This window comes from Varroa destructor, unplaced genomic scaffold (assembly GCF_002443255.2).
Source record: "Varroa destructor unplaced genomic scaffold, Vdes_3.0 BEIS01000005.1, whole genome shotgun sequence".
Taxonomy (NCBI): Eukaryota; Metazoa; Arthropoda; class Arachnida; order Mesostigmata; family Varroidae; genus Varroa; species Varroa destructor.
In genome coordinates, this window is record NW_019211458.1 from 14,596,353 (window position 1) to 14,615,883 (window position 19,531).

The following is a 19,531-nucleotide window of genomic DNA, read 5'->3' on the forward strand; positions in this document are numbered from 1 at the left end:
ATGAGTTGCAAAATCTTGCAAAGATAGTCATCTGAAAATAGTCATATCATTAATCGAGCAACCATTTTCGCCATTTTTAACTTTCGCTAGCAAAGGCATTACTATACAGAAAATGCAATACGGGCTTCAACTGTAACCATGAACCCCATCCAGCAAAATGATAACCTTAGCACCGTGACAGGTTATAGCACCTATAGGAGATAATATGTAGTCGCTATAGCGAAATAAAGCTAGGAAACGATATGCGGTAAGATTTCAATACGTCTAACCTAATGTAAAGAATCTAAAACGAGCTAAAATTACATGACGCAACAGGTACGGGCAAGCGATAAGCAAGATTGCAATCATACTAGGCTAAACGAAAACATAACTTATACCTTCTAGAAGTGAACAAGCAACTTAAGGGGCACCGAAGGTGCCTTGTCCGACAGATAATCGGACGCAAACATTGACCTGATCGTAGCTTTCGCTAAGCCGCTATAATCTGGTCACCAGTTTGTCGCGACACAGGAGTGCAGGGGGCGCTGACGGATGAAAAGGGCGACAACACATTCGACGATCATAAAAAGGAATAAAATGCCACGACAAGAGACCACGAAATTCGAAGAGCGAAATAAGGTCCCTCAGAAGCATTAGTTCTGCTGGTAGCGATTTCAAATGGCAGCGCCGGCGATCTCTGCTGGTGGATGCCATTGCGCCAACCCACTTCCGGTGGGTAGTGCAGTGCGAAGGAAAGCTGCGTGAGATGAGCAGGAATAGATGGCCTGGCAGAAAGTTAAATGAGAGTGGGCGGACATGGGAGAAACAGGGCAGCATGCAGGGAGGCCAAAGAATGGGGGCTACGTCATGGAAGAGCAAAGGCATCCAAGAGGAAGATATGGCAGCAAAGGAGTGAAAGCATTTTCTGGGAGAGCAGACAAAGGGAACGAACGACACTGGATCTGATGGTCGACTAGGGGCGAAGATGGGCGGAAGGTGTGAAGAGAAGAGACTGTGTTACTGTCCGAAAACTGGATAGATGATACCATACGAGTGAGGCGACCATCGAGCGAACAGTGCCATTGCCAGAGACGGTGGCCGCGCCGAAAGAAACAGGCGGGACGAGTGCAGTAAAGCGACAGGAACAAGGCGAAAGGAGATAGACGGGACCGATAGAACGGGGAGGGGTAAAGAGGAATAGCGAGAGAGGTAAGGGCAGACGCTGATAAAATTGTAGCAAGGGCAGAAAGGATGGACACTTCGCCGTGGCCATCCAGACACAAGAGAGCAACATGACAACTAGAAAAGGGACGGGGGAGACGCGATATAGGCGGAGGGAGAGAAACAGCGAGAAAGAGAGCGAGTTTCCACCCCAGTAACAGTAGCAGCAGCAGCAGCCGCTGTCGGTTTTAGTGGTGGCCCTTCTGGCCATCGCCATCATGGTCATAGCAGTCATGGAAGTGGTGAGACGGCCGCTACTGCTGCTGGGATATCGCATTTTAAATTCCCACTTTAGTCCTCTCTTTTGCACTTCCCGACAACTCGTCCTCTACTTCGTCTTCTTTTTTCCACAATTCTTTCAATGAGGCCATTGAAAAGCAGGAGAGCTAACGTTCGGTGCGACAAGTGGTACAGACGCGCCGCATAGAAGAATATGCAGTGAATACAATTTGTTAGTACTGTGTTATGTACTTGTGTTTTACCTTTGTGTTGGATAACGAGCCTTTAGTGATTAACTATAAAAACAAATGTATAATACAGAGCAAAGGGTAGTATCGATGTTCTTCGAAGACATTGCGCTGAACATTGCAAGCAGGTACAGAAATTCTATTGTGAAGACCATAGCCTTACGTTGCCGATTTAGCAGGTACTGTTTAACAGGCGACTCTGTTGCCAAGAAAATGTATGGTTGTAGAAGGTCAAGGCTCTAATTGGTTTGTATGCGCACCAAAAACAAATTATTTTATAGAAAGATGCCTGGCCACTCTCCTACGAGGCTTTCGTGGTCACCTCGTGTACTCATCTCAGAGCGGCGGCAACACAAAGTGTGCGTCCGGACGAGCGAAGGCATACAGGCGCGAAAAATATGTTTTATGATGAATTTTCATACTTAATGGCTCTTCAGATAGCGTCACTCTTTTAACTGTAAAACGGCCCCTTTTCTCTTGGCTTTACCGCATGCACATCACTCCAACGATATGAAGCGCTGTCTTCTACGTTACTTCTCTGCTGTACTCCTGAATGCCAACTGAACCCGTCCCTAGTCTCTCTCGTTGATCGCCAGTTCCCCCGTCTTCTTGCAGTAATGATAGAGGCAGCCCATCCACTTCTACTCAGCGTTATTTGAATGCTCACTGTGTCCTTAAGGCAAACAGCGTAACCTACTCGTCGAAGCAAAACCTAACCAGTACGCGTTGGCTGGATATGTACAAATGCAACTAATGCATCACGCGAATAGAGTTACGATGCCGCCGAAGGGAGGCATGAGGCAACATATTATAACTAAGGACTGATGTCTTTGTTCCATTACGTGTAGATATCTTATCTGTGTCTAGTTTTAAAGCAACTCCGTGTGTAGGGGTGAAGTAACAGGTCATCGCATAACTTATTATATAAGCCCGGCCACAGTAAATAACCACGTCGTTAGGCCGCTGTCTTTGCAAAGCATAGAACTTTTAGCACCACTGAGCGTCTTTTAACCGGAGTAAAAAGCCTTTTCCATAACGTAATGGAGAACACTTCAAGTAAAAGCTGAAACGGTATTCTCTAAAGATACTGTAGAGATACTTCTCGCTTATCCACCTTTACGTATCGAGAACAAGCCAACAAATAGGCCAGTAGTGGCAGGTTTAGTATTAGAAAGCAGGCAAACGCAAACTCTATCACGTCAGTTGAGAGGTGTCTTGCGACTTGGGTAAATTCGACAGTATCGCTCTGCTTTCATTGCAACACATGAATTAATATATTTAAAATATTACAAAGACATAGTCATTCATGTATTCAGCCAGCGGGCGATGTTAAAATGATTTCCAAAACGGACCATAACATTCTGCGCAATCACCATAAGCCTGAAACGGCGATTCAGCAAAAGCTGGATTAATATCGTTGGGTTTTAGCGCTGAGGATATTTTCCAAAACATCGATATACAATATAGGTTGACAATTGAGTAAAACCTTATTTATGGGAGAGGAATCTGCTTAATTCCCCTGTCAGAGGGGAAACAATGATCGCTGATTTGAGCGACTGAAAAAATACCTTGTGCGTACGTACTAGGTACAATATAAATTCCTTTGTTCTATGCGTGTGTAGAACAAAGTGCTAAGTGTACTTCCGTCATTGCGTGGCAGTTCATGGTATCTGCCCTAAAGAGGCCAAATGGAATGAATGAAAAACCAATCATAAAGGACAAGATTCATTAAACAGAAGAGCTCTGTTGTGTAGATCGATATAGTGCTCTGCAGATTGAACCATACGGAAATAAATTTCGACCGGGTCTCGTCAGGTAACATTTCAGACGTATAAACTTGAAGGCAAACTAGGTTAGTTGATCTAGAGAAGATTTTCAAGTTACTAAACAATACATGCTTTTTGACGGTTTATAGTAACCATGGCTATTTTGTACTTTAGGGAAAATTTCAGCGGCAGTACCGTCCAAGCTGATTTGTAACGATGCTCATAGAAAGCATACGCCTTCTTAGCTGAATGCGAGAGGTGACATCAGTCTGTGTGTTTCTGTAATCACCTGGCATAAAAAGCATCTTCTACAATATAAATTAAGTAAAGTTCATTGTTCGTCTCAGAATATACCTATTGCAGGAAACCATAGTTATGCTACAGACGAGCAAACATTCGCCGAGTGCTGCTGGGTCGCGTTGCGAAATAGAGACGCAACGTTAAATCATGTCTTGCGTAGCGATTAAAAGCTGGGTTTATCTTGTGACGGATCGAATTTTACTGGCTGCCCATTTCCACGTACTTATTTTGCCTACTACTCAACTGCTCTGTAAAAATCCGTCACCTAATAACGTCAAGCGCTACCGCTTCGGCATGGTGACCGTAGAGCGCTGACAGCGACAGATTATTTGAGCACAGCCTTAACGTGTTTTCCGGTGTCCAGCCAAACGGCGCCCAAGACGCTCAACGAGACCAATTCCGTTGCCGTTCGACCGAAGAAAAAAGCGTCTATCATATGGAAAGAAGCTAACTGTACTTATATGTGGCTCGACATTGCATTGTCAGAAAATAATTAAAATCTAAATACGCGTTAATATATACACGTCAGCTACTTACGCAAGACAACATTTCCATTGGAGGGCAAAAGTGAAGCTGTCACGTTGAAAGCAACTGTGAGTTCCGTGTGTTCCATTATGCCGATGCGATTTTCGGTGATAAGAACGATGAAGGACTGATACGCCAATTGGGAATGCTCAAGGACCAACATAAAAACTGATCGTTCTCCCAGTCGATATAACGCATTGTAAAGAAACGTAAGAATAGCTTATGCGTTGTGATGACGAACCATTCGGGCGCCACACTAGCCGCTTGATGGATATATATATACCATCTCAAACGGATGAAATTTGTGACCGAATCGAAAAATATAAACAGTGGTAAAATAAACGAATTAGTCCGATATAGGCCGAAATCTATGTCAATCTGCTTCTAACCATTTTATGTTTAACCGTGCTCAAGACACTTGAGATTAGCATATAGCAATACAGGTTAGGATATAGCCGGGTTGATATTGAACTTTCCGACACAGCCGTTGACGGCAGAGCTTAAGACGTTTGGCCCCGCTTAGCACGAAGTGAAATATACTTTGGCTTTATATTTTGGGGTTGGTTTTGGGGTAAGCAAACAAAAATAAACAATAAAACTAAATAAATAAGTTATAGCTTTTAGTGAGCCAATAGCATAGCGGCAAAGTTATATTCTTAGCTCATAATTGCAAAAAAAATTCTGATGATTTAAAATATGTTTCTGTTCAACGGGCGTTTAGTCAATGTATTTCCTGAATCTTTATGCCGCCCTTGATAATCTTCCAAACTACAGCGGCAAAGTTTGCTACATCAGCATTTTCAGACGTACATCTAGAGTATGGGGTCTGTGCAGCAACGCTTACGTGCGGTGTTTGATTGCTGTTAAAATGGTCTGAGCGAACAGTCTACATATACTTCGCTAATTTTTCCTAAAAGTCACATGGAACTTAGATGATTTTCATGAAAACGGGTTTAAGTCCATTTCAGTATTTGTTACCTATACTATAATGCTGACATTTGACGTACTCAACCTAAAAATTAGGTACACCGGCAGCTCTACCATCAAAGAAATTATCGGATCTTAATACTAATTCACTCTATCAACGAGCAGATTCCCTACCTTCAGATTACTTTCGCATGCTTCCAATAACGCTCTGCAACGATACGCAGTAGAATCTGCCCGACCTTCTAGCACACGAAAGGTACAAAAGTTGCACTTCCCATCACAAATCCGCGGTCAAACATAAAACATTCACTAGTAAACTTCAATGTGTGCCCCGCCCAAGAACCTCTGCCATACAATGTATTAAATAAATTTATATCTCCATGGGCCAAGAAAGATGGTAGAATAATCTGCGGAAAATTTCTATATGTATCTACTCGTATACAGTCGGATTGTTAAGGTAAAATAAAAGCTGCTGATGACAAGCTGCGTTACATTTTCGAAGCGTCCATAACAATATTCATGGCAATGTCCGGTAGACGCTGTTGAAAGTGCTCGCCAGTATCATCCGTTTCCAGGATAATCTTAATTATTGTGGTTTCCAGGTTATAAAAACGTACCTTTGGAACAACGTTTATCGGATTCCTCAAAGAACTACATAAAGTGCTATTGAAGATTACAAATGAAAAGGAAATGTCAAAGGCAGTGTCACCAGCTCAACGCCTGCTATGAGACTGTAAAAACGTTATTATCTCGCTACTATCTAAACATATTAAATGTACATGCAGGATCCATTGCATTTTCCGTTTATAAAATATGATGAACACTATCTGTCCTCAGCTATTTTAACAGGCTTTACTCTAATGTAATACCGCAAACGTTTCGACACCGTCTTAACAATATTTGCAGGTGGAACTTCAAATCTTGAGTGGCATTCACCTTGATGGAAAGTTCTGCGGATTATTGAGGCTAGATAAATAGACAATATATAGGCATCTTGACTGATCACGATTATTACCTTGCAACAGGCTCTTTTTTCCTACCACTCTAATTGTTTGCATCTGTAATCAAATTTCCAACGATTTCGCAACGCTATACGCCGTATTTTGAGATAAGAACTTCATTAAAGAGGATATGAAGGTACTTGCATTGTAACTATTAATTAAAAATTTACTTTAACAATCTTAAAATGCTTCTAAAAGTTTCCATAGCTTAGTCATATTCACAAGGACCCGTTTACATTTGCGTAGGCTGACACATGTATATATTATACGTCGGGTGTCATCAGGTAGTATAACACAGTTTATTTAGGTATTGTTTACTTTTTTGTTAGCCACTCTTGGACACCCACATATCGAAAAAAAAAAACAGCTATATAGATTAGATTTAACTATATAATGAAACAACTAACAATCTTACAACATAGTGGAATTATTTCGAATTATACATAATTTGTATCTTCACGATTTTCGATCATCATTTGCCTACCATTCCATTGCCTTTAATTGTATATGCCATGGGAATAGGAGGTGAATCAATGGCTCGAGAGTGAGCACTGGAAACTTATCATTATTATTAGCTTCGGTACAAACAAGTGTTGCTGATAGCAACAGATAGTGTCTCAGTACTACTTAACAGAATAATGTTTTATGTTCAAATTTTACCACATCCTTCCTGCAAAACTCTATCATGACAGCTCTGGAGCCTAATAATACCGAAATAACACTTTCGGTACTCCAACGTTCCTTCGAAGTTCGGTCAGAGAACGGGCTGTCGATTAGTACAGTGCTGACACAAATATCAGTTTTTCGAGAAAGGGCTGCAATGTGCCCCTCTCATGAATCGCCCTCTCCGGCGTGGCTCAACCGCCCGCCGCCATCATAATATGAGTTCTTAGCAAAATAGAGCGTTCATTCGTTGGAGCAAACTAACAACATGTCGTTGGGGTCGAAACGTAGTGTTGCTGCTGGCTGGGCCGTCAATGTTACAGTTGCAGGCGAGGTGGACCTGCTCTGTTTATTGTGTACAAAACTAGTAACATGTAGTTCAATTTAATTGTGTTTTGATCAACATTGACGTCTGAAATGAATCAGCAATGATATTTCGTGTGTACAGTGCGTCTGTGTGGCGAAATCCTGAGGCGGTGCGGTGAATATTGGCCGGGGTCCTGCGCCCCCCGGTTAGAGCGGGCTTTCTGAGGCCGCTATTGCTGTTTCCGCTTCTGGTTATCGGGTGCACTACGAACCAGTTGGCACCGTGCAACGGTTCTGGTGAACGGCTGGTCAACAACACACTGCCGTAAATACTGAAACAACCTTCTGATATGCTAAACGAGCGTTGCGAACCGAACGATTCGCCTGCACTCGCCCCGATATAACGATAGCTATTCGGAAAGAATAGTAAAACTAGCTAGGATTAGGACGCTGGCAAATATGAGTCGCGAATTTTCAACGGCGCTCCTAGGCAAAGTTGTCGGCCACATCTGTCTCAACGTCGGCTGGAATAATATTCAACAATCTTCGCTCAGCATTCTCGTCGACATCCTGCAGCGGTTCGTCCCTACATACATATAAATATACATATTAACATGTATGGGTATTCCATACTTATAGAGTCTTCTATTTAGAAAAAAAAAAGGGAAAGAGGCTGGATCGAAGGGAGAGCAGGCAGAGAAGAAAAAGCGCACAAGCTATGTCAACTGAAGATACAAAAGAAACAGAGGAATTTTCGCGGGTTGCGTCCTTCATCGTCTGATTTGACGAAAACCTTGTCCGATACGGTGTGGCGCATGTTGAACGATGCATTTTCGGAGTCTAATAAAACGAAAAACTACTAATTAAGGCCAGGGCAGGACAAAGCTAGGCAAATAGGCGCCACCCCTCCTTGCCCATTATTGTTTATTGCATTGCTTTACAACCGTCCACACAATTTGTTCTCTTCGATGGTGCTTTGATATCTATTTGCTAATCGCTTGCTGTCGTATACCACTTTTGTTGTCTATTGACATTGTCTATTCGTGGACTGTTTGCCTATGGAGAGTTAGTAGAGACCGGCAAAAGCTAGCCGCTTTACAATCTATTATTCTTGGCATACTATATAGGTGTGTATGTGTTATTACTGTATATATATCAACTAGTTTATCATATATGTAATTTGATTATGCTGGGCGCCATGCACACAGTATCGTGATATAACAAGTAACAACGAAAAAAACGTTTCGAATCGTTGATTTTTGCCTGAAAGGAGACATGACTTTAGGCAAAAAGAAAGCAGAAAAATTCTAGAAACTTCTCTCACTATTAAGAGCTACTATTGTAAAAAGTATGTACTTAAAGTACATATTTAAATAAAGCACATAACCAATTTCTGTCGGAGGTTCAAAATATTATATGGTCACAAAGTAATAAAATAAATACTAAGTTAGTTTTCAGTTAACGAACTGTCGATTATCGTTTGATGAAACTTGGAATATAAGTTGTATCGTGAAAAGTTATAGCAGCGTGCTTTGACTTCGCAATTGCATAATGTCATTCTATTGAATATCATAATTTATCTAGTGTTGCATTTCCGAAAGGGTTAACAGCTTTTACAGTGCTAACCGGTTCAGTGGCTTTAGATAACAGTAACTGAAGTAGTAATATCAGGTGTTTTTGCAAAGGATTATTTATAATAACGACAACGACTAGTTAAACCGGGAGAAACCTTTTCCGCATGATATATACAACAAAAAGAAAAATTTTCTGGTCCAAAAGCCCCCTCCTTTTCATCTCTTTAGCTGTTATAGAAATGCGTTATATGTACTGTTTGCCAATTGTTGCAAGATCAATACCGCAGGCTATCAAGCTTATTCGGCATAAATGCATATTTTTCAGTATGCGAGGCGAAAGTGATTATTAATTTAAGCTAATTTTTTTGTTCGACACAATAGAGTTGACTGATGATATCAGTGGAGTGGTTTCTTTATTTTTATGGGTTCTTAATTGGCAGGTATTTAATTGAGCTGGGAAAGTGTGCGCATGCATTCACTAATGGAGCGGGTCGAACTGAAACCAACACCGAGGATGTGTTCCTTGCCTTCAGTGATTTTGGTATTACGGAAAGCGATTTGCTCGACTATCTTCTCAACGTCGATTCGTTACCTTTTCCATCAAAGTGAGTAGGACAGCTTACTTCTAGTACGCATGATACATACGTACTGGAAATAAGCTTACCTTGCTTCTATAAAGAAAATTGGGCCTTTTTCAACATAACTACAACTTCTTTACAATTTTATTTTATAAGGGCTCTCTATTGTATGTGGTCATACATTTACTGCCTTGAAATAAGCGTGACTCTTCATTGTGTTTTGATTTTGAGGTGCAGCTATACTAGTTGACAACGAGTAACATGAATGTGTAGTAAGTTGTAATTAATCTCTTAAGGCTCATCCAGAGTACTAGATACCATATTAACAAAATACATTTTATCTTTCAGAGTTGTTACTTCTGGGGCCGCTAACATTAGGCTTTTTAAAGTTACGATAGAGCCAACCTTTTCAAACGTAATATGCACAAGACAAATTGTACCTCGGTTCTTGTCCATTGTTTGGTTTAATGATTGCCACATCTTTCCTACGTGTGATTATTCCTTTGTATGGGGAGTAGACTTCCACGGTTTCCGGTTCAACAGCCCGCGCAGCTGTGTTTTCCAAAAATTGAGGATCCACAACGGCCAGAATGGATACCAAGCTATTTTCCAGCCACACGGCCCGAATCCGAACTGACTTCTGCTGCGCCATCAAATGGAACCGGGCCTAACGGCCAATTAACTGCAGCAGTTCCAGCTATTGAATATGAAACTCCCGAACATCAGCCTCAAGTAGCTCCAACCTCTCCACAGGTACCCATCATCGAACCTGTATATCTTCAACACGCCAATACTTATATATGCCATTACTATTTACAGAGTACGTAATATAATAGCCGTATTAAATTGCGATATCCGCTGTACGATTATTCGGATTATCTGCTTCTTACGTCACCCTATTTTGCGCCGGTTCCACGATACAAATTCATGTAGGATCGACTTTGGTCTTTAATTAGGATATAACATTTAGAGGAGACATTTTCAGGTGGAAAACGGTACGAAACGGCCTGAAGATGGTTCAGTGAAGGTCAGTAGCAGCAAAAAGGTCAAGGTTAGTTTGAAAACGACTAGAACGTGGCAATGACATTGCCCTGAAATTGCAATTATTAGCAAAACTGCCTTTAAACTAAGATAGTGTTGTTAAGCTCCACTAAAAGTTCTAATGGCAACAAAGAAAAACATGAATAATGACATTAACCTATTTATTAATCTTCTTGATTCATATTTTACTAGTTGTTTCAGATACACATGCGAGAAGTGCAATAAAAACATGTTCACACTCTTTTAAGAAAAAAAAAAAAAGAAATAAATGCTAGAGTGATTACCTATGAATCGTATTCACTTTGTATCTTCATAGTAAATATGTCTATAAAGGTTAAAACCCATAATTTGATAATCACTTACATGTGTTAAAAATGAGGTAAACATTCGGCATAATTGCTGTTCGCTTAGCTTCATGATCTTTCATCAAAAAGAAATCTACTACAAGACAAAACATTTGCTAATAAAATGAGTATGACGTACTGCTTTGGTTTTTTATTCCGAGCGCTAGTTTTCGTTTCTCATTGGTTGATGTTCGTTTATTTACGCGCCAGGTTTTAGCTGAAGAAGGTACGCCAATGCGTGAGGTGATCTTCATTCAAATGACTCCATCAGGATTTTTGTCAGCAATTCGTGATGGCCGTCTCCCCGACGCATGCCACCCATCAAAGTTGCTACTCGACCCCCGTAGTTCGGAACACGAAAACAGCTCAGACGACGAACCGAGCCCCGACCCGTTGAAGCAGACCACAGGAGCAGCAGCGGGCAGCGCCAAAGCCGCCGGCAAGAAACGAAAACGAGGTACATTAAAAAAATTATACTTACGAGCTTTGTTTTTGTCTTATTTGAACAATACATATATAATTACACTAAAACGTCAAATAGGTATCTTTGCATTTTTGGATTTTAGCATGTTCATGCTTGTTTATTTCTACTACGGTAATTTATTATAGATACACTGAAACAAGGCCTTAAGGTAGGCTAATTGGTACAACCCTAACGGTACCATTGTCTATACGTATCGCTCTTCTGCCATAAAAAAATGAGTTGAATCTACGTTCTATGTTGTGTTGCCGTTGAAAGCTGCGTATGTTGAAGATTTGGACAAGCCTGAGAAAAAAATATCACGTAGCACGATGCCTTTCGGTACATTTATTTAGAAAGCAGTAACAAAAATATATTGTTATATTATGAAACTGTTTGTGGGTTATTCATTAGCACAGCTTACGTAAATATATATATTTTTTTTCTTTTTTCTAAGTAATTTGAAAAACAAAGAAAAATAAGAACCCTTTATATGATTTGTATGAATTGTTTCTTCAACAGGAGGCAAGACGGCAGCTGAGGCGAAGGCAGACAAATTCTTCGATGAGAAGATTGTTTCGAACACTAACAATAGTAACACCAACAGTAATATTGTTAACAATAATAATAATAATAATAATAATAATACTGATAACAGTAATAATGATAATAATAATAAGGACAGTGATAAAGTCAATACATCGGGATCGCTGATCACTTCCATCAAACTCGACAAGCAAGCGGGTACTATCAAAGAGAAAAAGACAAAAGATAAAGATAAGTCGAAGGATAAGGAAAAAGTTAAAATGGGGAAGCTATCCAAGCTGGCCAAGGTAAAAGAGAGCAAAGACAAAGCCGCGAAACTACTTCTTCTAAAAACGAAAAAAGGCAAAAAGCGAAAAAACCCGACCGGAGGACGCCCGCCAAAGGTATTTGAATATTATCGAATAAATCCGGATGTAATTAATGTCGTCGTCGTAATAGATTCCCTTTACTGAAGACAATATTCGAGTGAATTTCGAGTTAAAAGAGAAAACATAAAATAATGTTTGGTAAATAAAGATGGGCAAAGGGAATAGATAATCTAATTTAATTTCCAGCTCTAAACCGCTAAATAAATTGAGATATTTTTAGTCCGTTTATTCGAAGAGTAAAATGTATGTACTAAGGGTGCTGATTGCTTGAGCACTTTAAACTTTTGAAATTATATATTTGAAAATATCCACATTTTTGAAAAAGCTTTTATTTTTTGCCATCTAAATGTTAAATATCTCTATTTAATTTTAGCCTGCTAAGGTAGCTCGACTGTCATCGCCTTCGAAGGGAGATGGGACCAAACGTCGTCTCCCCATGATAACCACGAAATTACCACGACCTGATTCCGTAAAGCTTGATGCTGACGAGGCTGACTCTAGCCGCAAGAAAAAGGTAGACGCTTGCACAAACAATGACATTCATTCTGACAACGATAGCCAGAGCCCAGTGAAGTTGAAAGTTAACGACGACCTCGTAACTACTACACAAGTTCCACAGCCACCAGTGAAACTTAAGGTACGCCTGTCGTTCCAAGATTTTTTCGATATATTTTCATGATGGGAGATAGACAGGTAGGCCGCATACAATGTATGCAAGCTCTAATTGTTGTAAGACACCAAAGCACAATATAATTTCTACCAAAAAATGTCTTTTATGGAGTTCCCAAAAATATAGGAAGAGACTATAATAATATAATATGTTAGAATAATATGTTAGGATTGGTTAAATTCAATAAGAATAATCCAAATAAAAAGGAATTCATCATAAGAATGTTATGAAAACAATATAAGTAAAACATAAACTACATAAGATGTATCATTCGAAAATGAAGTATTATTAGTAAACGAAAGAAAAATCGAGAGTTACGGCTCAATCAAGATCTTTTGATTATTTTAATTATTTTGATATCGTGTTTCTCTCTCATTGACAACAAATAGCCATTATTAAAGTAATCCCTCTTTCGGCTTTTAGGACGAAAAACGAATCACTTCAATTGTCTCAACGGACTGCTATTAGTTAGCGAACGTTTGAAATTGTAATCCCTATATCTTTATTTCACAGGTAACCAAAGCCGAACGTTTAGAGAAGAAGGAACGTCTTTTAAAAATAAAGAACAAAAAAGGACGCCGAGAGCTAAAAATTAAGAATTCTCCCGATACTAAAGAAGCTGCGAAAGTTGTTAAAGAACCCCCTTCCACCAAAAAGGAGCTTCTGCTGAGTATCGATGATGCTATTTCAACGGTGATAGCAGAAGCCCGACGGAATGTTAACGATCGTTCACTGGCAGATGAGAGGGGTCGAAAGAAGCTCGTGGTAAAGGATGTCTTCTTAAGCGACAGCGAACCCGAATTGCGTCGAGATCCTTCGCCACATTCCGACGATGATATTGAAGTAATAGGCGAGTATCACCTACTATGATAATTATGTAGACGAGTAGCCAAAGATAGGTAATGGACTAACACTCCTTTCGTTTCGTTTGTAGATCATCCAAAAACACCAGACCTTCCACCGACCAGTTCCGGTGACAATGTATTTGTGCCTACAGAAATACAGAAGGATACTGGTGACGACCTTCAAGATTTCAATTCTCCCGATAGTGAGAAACGTCTATTAAAAAAGAAGAAGGTATCACCTCTTGAAGAATTAGCTCGCCAAATGCCGTTGCGAATGGAATCGGAGCCCATGGGTGGGGTAGACGACTCCAATTCACGACTTTTGACGCCCTCGGTCACAATTACCCCCGTCCCGCTGACACCTCTAAACGCTGCACCACCGCCAACCCCAACGCTACCATTACCGACACCAACACTTACCGTGAAAACACTCGCCGAACGTAAAGGTAAGTGAACTTTCGATAATTTGGCTCTTCACATATACAGCAAGTTTTGGAGTTTCTATTTCACTTTTTATAGGTAATAATCAGAGAGTACCGCGTTTTTGTTATAACGAGTAGATTAAAATTTGTTCTAAACGCATATGAACTTCATTATAGTAGTTCATTTTTTGCTAGCAACAATTGCCATTGTTGACAATTGCAACAATTTGAAGTGTCGGCTATTTCTAAGCGGTTGAGCCAATTACATAAATGTCATTTCTGAGACATAAATTTACTGATATGTTATTTAATTTTGCGTCAAATATATACAGATTATTGGGGTAGATTATTGGGTCATATTAATTCTAGTGACTCAAAAATCTAAAAATGTTTAGGCAATCCTGCGACAAGTCTTTTTCAAATTGTGCGTGCACAAAATTGTCGGTTGGTCTGGTTTACGTTCTTTATTTGCTCTTTTTGACAGGATTACCGCCTCTGGAGATTGACCCAGATAAAAAGAAGCGAAAAGAAAAACGTAAGGAAAAGAAGGAGAAGAAGACCGGAGGTAAAAAAAAAGAAGTCCCCAAGCTCACGCTCAAGTTGCTGAGTTCGGCTGCTTCTCTAAGCGAGCCGCTGTTTGAACCTACACCGTTGGTCGCTGCACCGGCTATAGTACCTCCTAAAAAATCGGGGGCGACAACGGGCAACAACAAGACGCCGCCAAAAGGCAAGGTTGGTACTGTCGTATCGTTATAATCCATCTCGACGTTTTAACTCATAACGTGCTTGCATGCGTATCCATGTAGTGCCGCTGTTGGCTCAATGGAATTTAGAAACCATTGCTGCTTTACGTCTGCAACGCAACGTACGTGGGGTACGTAGAAAATTGTATATCTTGTGCGGTATAGAAGATCAGCCTTGTAAAATGTATTATGTCTAATATTTATAAGCAAAATAGTTATTCACTTCTCTCTTCACTCGTGATACGTTTCTAGGGGAAAAATTCACTGCTTCGGAAGATGGTCACTGAAGTCGGATCGGACAGCGAAACCTCGTTACCTATTGTTGTGGAAAAAATCAAAAGTCCGCCAGCGAAACCGAAGACCACTAAAATCAAGGAACTTAAGGAGCCCAAAGAGCCCAAAACGCCCAAAGAGCAGCCGCCCAAGAATGAATCGAAATCACAACAACAGCCGCAGCAGCAGCATCGATCTCCAAAGAAAGAAAAACAAACACCTCCAAAGGTTTGTTATAATAACTATTATGGAATGTAATAGCAAGACAAGTAGTTAGCGATAATGATAACAAAAGTAATAACGATAATAATATACGTGACTAATTATTCCAGTTGACCTCACCTTTGCCGCCAAATCTTCCTGAGATTACGATAACGCCGATTCCGGCGCCATCGTCGTCAAAGAAAGACAAAAAGAAAGAAAAACCTGTGAAAGAAAGCAAGAAGAAAAAAGCAGCGGCGACAACCGCCAGCGTCGTTGCCATTGAAAAGATCGAGTCGCCGCCACCACCGCCAGTAGTTGAGAAGGTTAAGGTTAAAGTGAAGGAAGAGAAGCCACCAAAACTGTCCAAGGCAGCGCTAAAGGAGGAAGTACCTCCGAGAGAAGAGAGACCGACGAGAGGCAAAAAGGACAAGGACCAAGAAAAGGACTATACGCCAAGCAAAAAAGAAAGCAAAAAGGAACAAAAGGCTAATAAAGAAAAAGAGAAAGGACCAAACCAAGAAGCCCAGGTTGAAGTGGTCACTGTAGGCACAATTCTAGACGCCGATGGTAATAAAATCTGGATTTGTCCAGCGTGCGCAAAACCAGACGATGGAAGCCCCATGATCGGGTCAGTGATATTATAGTTGCTATGGGATAGACACGATACTGTAGTTTTTCAACTACCGATTAGCAATATCGCCAGTAATAGATATGATCAGCAGAGTCTAAATGCCAGATACTCTATGTATAGGTTCAGAGAACTCTAGTGCTATGCTTTTCGATGTTTTTTACATTAATGCAACTTCCGTGGATGCGTAATAATTCAGCATTGAAAAACTCACTGGTATCAGCCCGGATCTTCACTAGTTAGCATTGCAGGCCTTGCACAGTTATTTATTTTCTATCTTTATGATTTATTTGGCAAGTCGGTCGCCCTTTTTCAACGTTCCATGAAGCTGCACATATACCCTAAAAAACCTACAGGATCATTAATGAACGCCGATATGTTGCCTCTTTAACACGTTTAACATTTTCCAGTGCCTGCACTCATCCAGTGTGTGAAATGCACTGTCCTCTTTTGCTTGTGAGCACAGAACACATATGATCGAGGGAATCTCCCTATTCTATGTAAATCACTAAAAAAAGAAACCCTATGAGTACTGGCATTAAGTGGAACGATATTTCTCCCCAGCTTCTGTAGAGGTTTCAGGGGATAATTTTTTTCTGGGGTTGCGGTGGAGGCAGCGGTGACCTTAACGCTTTTAGATGTGGTTATTATATGGGTGATTTCTCTAAGAGTTTAATCTATTTGAATTCTGGGATCCCTGGCTGTGTCCTAGCCATGAATCAGCTACAGTTCAACCTTGAGTACGATTCTTTCACAGTTTCTGCTGCTTGTAAGAAGCACCGCCTTTTATTCAGGAGAACCTAGTTTTCATTATTGGTCCTTCTCCGTTCAATCTGCTATTGCCGCCAGTGCATGATTTACTCAATCTTAGAGCTCCGCGGCTGTTTGCACAAGTACTGTCACTGCCAGATCGTCCGTGTAGGTGGTCAAATCAATTTTCAACAGAAGGTCGGATAGGCGTAAAATTCCATTATACTTTTTAGTAGCAGAAGGCCCAGCATAGATCCTTGCAACACATCTGCGGTCATAGAAAGTAAAGTTCTGCAATTCTTTAATGTAATGTATATGTAATCGTGCAAAATAAACTACTAAGAGTGTCTTAAACGTTTAATAATATTTCGGTATTGTGGCATTTGAACCTATCTTATAAACCTTCTAGTTGGAATCAGAGAGATAGTTATCATGTTCTATAAATCTAAACAGCTAAACTGTTTTTTGCTATTTTGGCGTTGCAGATGTGACCAATGTGACGATTGGTATCATTGGGAATGTGTAGGTATCAGTGTCCCACCATCCGCCGAGGAGGAATGGTTCTGCACACGCTGCACGAAACTTAGGAACAAGCCGCATAAAAAACACCGGAAATGATCAATCAGAGATTCAAAGGGAATTACATACAGCGGGATGTCGTCAACAGCAGAGTCTGCAAAGGTCATTCCGATGTATGACTTTGACAGGTCTATCAACATCTCAGTACTGAAGCTGCTACGACGTAATATTTACCTATCGTGCTCTGTTCTGAATCCCTCTTATTAACGTGACCTTTAGTCGAGTCGTGAGACTCATGTTATCGGATATTTTTATAGATCATGCTTGGCTGATTATAACAAATTTAATGGAATGGTATCAGTACATGAGTTATTTATATGGAAGTAAAGTAGTCTTACGACCGATCTGTTGCGAAGGAACTCAGTGCTTCAACAGGGCTATTCTAGCGCCTATTCAAAATGAGCTGTGCAAAGTGAGTCCATTTCGCAGGTAAAAAAAATTCGATACATAGTTATATAATGAAAAATGATCTCGACAATGTAATTTCGTGGGGAAACACGTTCAATACGTAATAACTCATTAAAAAGTAACTATAGATACTCGTCCGTTTGAACGTTTTGTCACCGCAATCCGAATTCCAAAAAAAGCTACAATAACATAACATAACACAGCAAAAGAAAATATGTAAACACAAATGAAATTGACAAAGTCTATAACATTTCCAAAGCTTCAGCCAAGCTCTTGGTATGTATTACTAATAGTAAGTAATTAAACCTTGCTGAAGCCTTCAACCTTTGATGAGCACGACATTGAGAATCATAGCTGTGTATATTTCTTAAGGAGGCAGAAAAAGAAGGCAGTGTGCACTTGCATGTTATCTAGATATACACATGTACATAACTGTATATGCAGATAACGAGATTTTTTGCTAGTCGTGGGGTTGAGTCGACGCACATGGACGTCCGATCGCTCAGTGAAACATCAACGAGTTAACGACCGAACCGTCGGTGCGTTTATCTACATCTGGCGCGGCGGCTGTTGTTGTGTCCGGCTGACCTACTTTGACGGGCGAGTTATCTCTCTTCGTATTGGGTTCACTTGAGCTCCGCTATATATATATATATATATATATATATATATATATATATATAAAGGAAAAGAAAGGTATATATAAATGCATTATTATGCTACTAACCAGTAATAAATCTCTGGACATTTGAATGAGTGGGTAGATCCGATGTAGCAGGGCAAAAGGCAAGTGGAATGGAACATGCAATATAGATAATGTAACCTAACAATGATATTACTATAATTTGGAGATCCAAGGACCTCCTTTAGAAACCCTTCCTTTCGCGTAAACGGTAAGATACTTTACCGGCATGACGCTGATGGTGATTCAATTGACGACGTTCTATTTATTGCTACTGTCTCTGTTCAGTATTGCTGTGTATTTAGATTTATGTTCCGATGGTAGAGGGTGTGTTAATATTATGTAATAATTGATCTGCTGCTCGTTGAATAATAGTATAGACAATAAGTAGCTGATAAGTAGTAAGCGTAACGAAGATATTAGTTCAGCCTAATTGGCTAATTATACATGAACCATGTAGGTAACTGATTGTTTTAATTAATTATTGAACATTATCCTGTAAATAAATAATGTGTATAATTTCCCGAATTTTCTGTGTAACAATTATTGGGTTACCTAATTATAGATTTAAGGAAACACGAAGGGGTGCATTCGAATCAGATTAGTTTCCAACGTAAATGCCGAATTATTTAAAGTGCAACGAAGATTTGAAGCTTAGCAAAATTTGAATTCAACTGTCCAGCTCTGACAAGGTGGTTCATTAAGACAACTGACAATCTCTCCCGGGTGGCAACGTTACAGTATTTTCCGTTGTATATTTTTTTGCAAAATTTAAGCGATTGTAACAGGATAAAGAAATTCCATTTATGTCTGATATCTCTTTTACTTGTATTGAAAATTAATCTTTACATTTTGCCTCGGCCGCATTGACTCTCGGTTTTCGAACGTGATTTCATCATGTGGCAAACCTAACATTTTGCTGGTGTCTTCCATGACACTTCAATAGCTAGTTGTAGTTTTTCTTATCACTGTCTCCCATTGACCAAACTATGTTAAATTTAATTTACCAATATTGTGCTACCAAAGCCCGCCATCCCTTCTCTATATAATTTCTTGTTAAGAAAATAATATATATTTTCTTTATGTTCTCTTCAACACTATTATAGTTCTCTGTGATTAGTTTGCGCCATACAGTCGCAGTTGACAGACATAATGAAAATGCAATTTCCTGTTACACCTAACTATTTATTTCTACAGTTGTCGCCTTTTTCCTTTACTCAAAATCACATGAGCGAAAAACACTATCTTAGAGAAAAGAATA

General features: G+C 39.9%; 1 protein-coding gene across 2 annotated transcripts; it reads left to right on the forward strand.

Moving 5' to 3' along the window:
* The first annotated feature begins 7,095 nt into the window (after positions 1-7,095).
* LOC111251677 (uncharacterized) lies at positions 7,096-18,798 on the forward strand. Of its 2 annotated transcripts, none has more exons than XM_022808505.2 (13): positions 7,096-7,733; positions 9,170-9,334; positions 9,826-10,060; positions 10,293-10,358; positions 10,903-11,149; positions 11,675-12,081; positions 12,440-12,703; positions 13,250-13,586; positions 13,671-14,027; positions 14,488-14,735; positions 14,999-15,247; positions 15,352-15,851; positions 17,087-18,798. In XM_022808505.2, the coding sequence occupies exons 1-13, from the start codon at positions 7,615-7,617 to the stop codon at positions 17,217-17,219; spliced, it is 3,327 nt and encodes a 1,108-aa protein (XP_022664240.1). In that variant the 5' UTR covers positions 7,096-7,614; the 3' UTR covers positions 17,220-18,798. The 2 variants fall into 2 exon arrangements, with proteins under 2 accessions (XP_022664240.1, XP_022664241.1); XM_022808506.2 differs by having other exon boundaries at positions 10,293-10,334.
* Positions 18,799-19,531: the final 733 nt, after the last annotated feature.

Excerpts from the sequence above, each read along its gene's own strand:
- LOC111251677 (XM_022808505.2), top strand. The coding sequence starts at position 7,615 with ATGAGTCGCGAATTTTCAACGGCGCTCCTAGGCAAAGTTGTCGGCCAC. Across the intron at positions 10,359-10,902 it reads GTAGCAGCAAAAAGGTCAAG|GTTTTAGCTGAAGAAGGTAC; the intron begins GTTAGTTTGAAA and ends TTTACGCGCCAG. Across the intron at positions 11,150-11,674 it reads CGGCAAGAAACGAAAACGAG|GAGGCAAGACGGCAGCTGAG; the intron begins GTACATTAAAAA and ends TTTCTTCAACAG.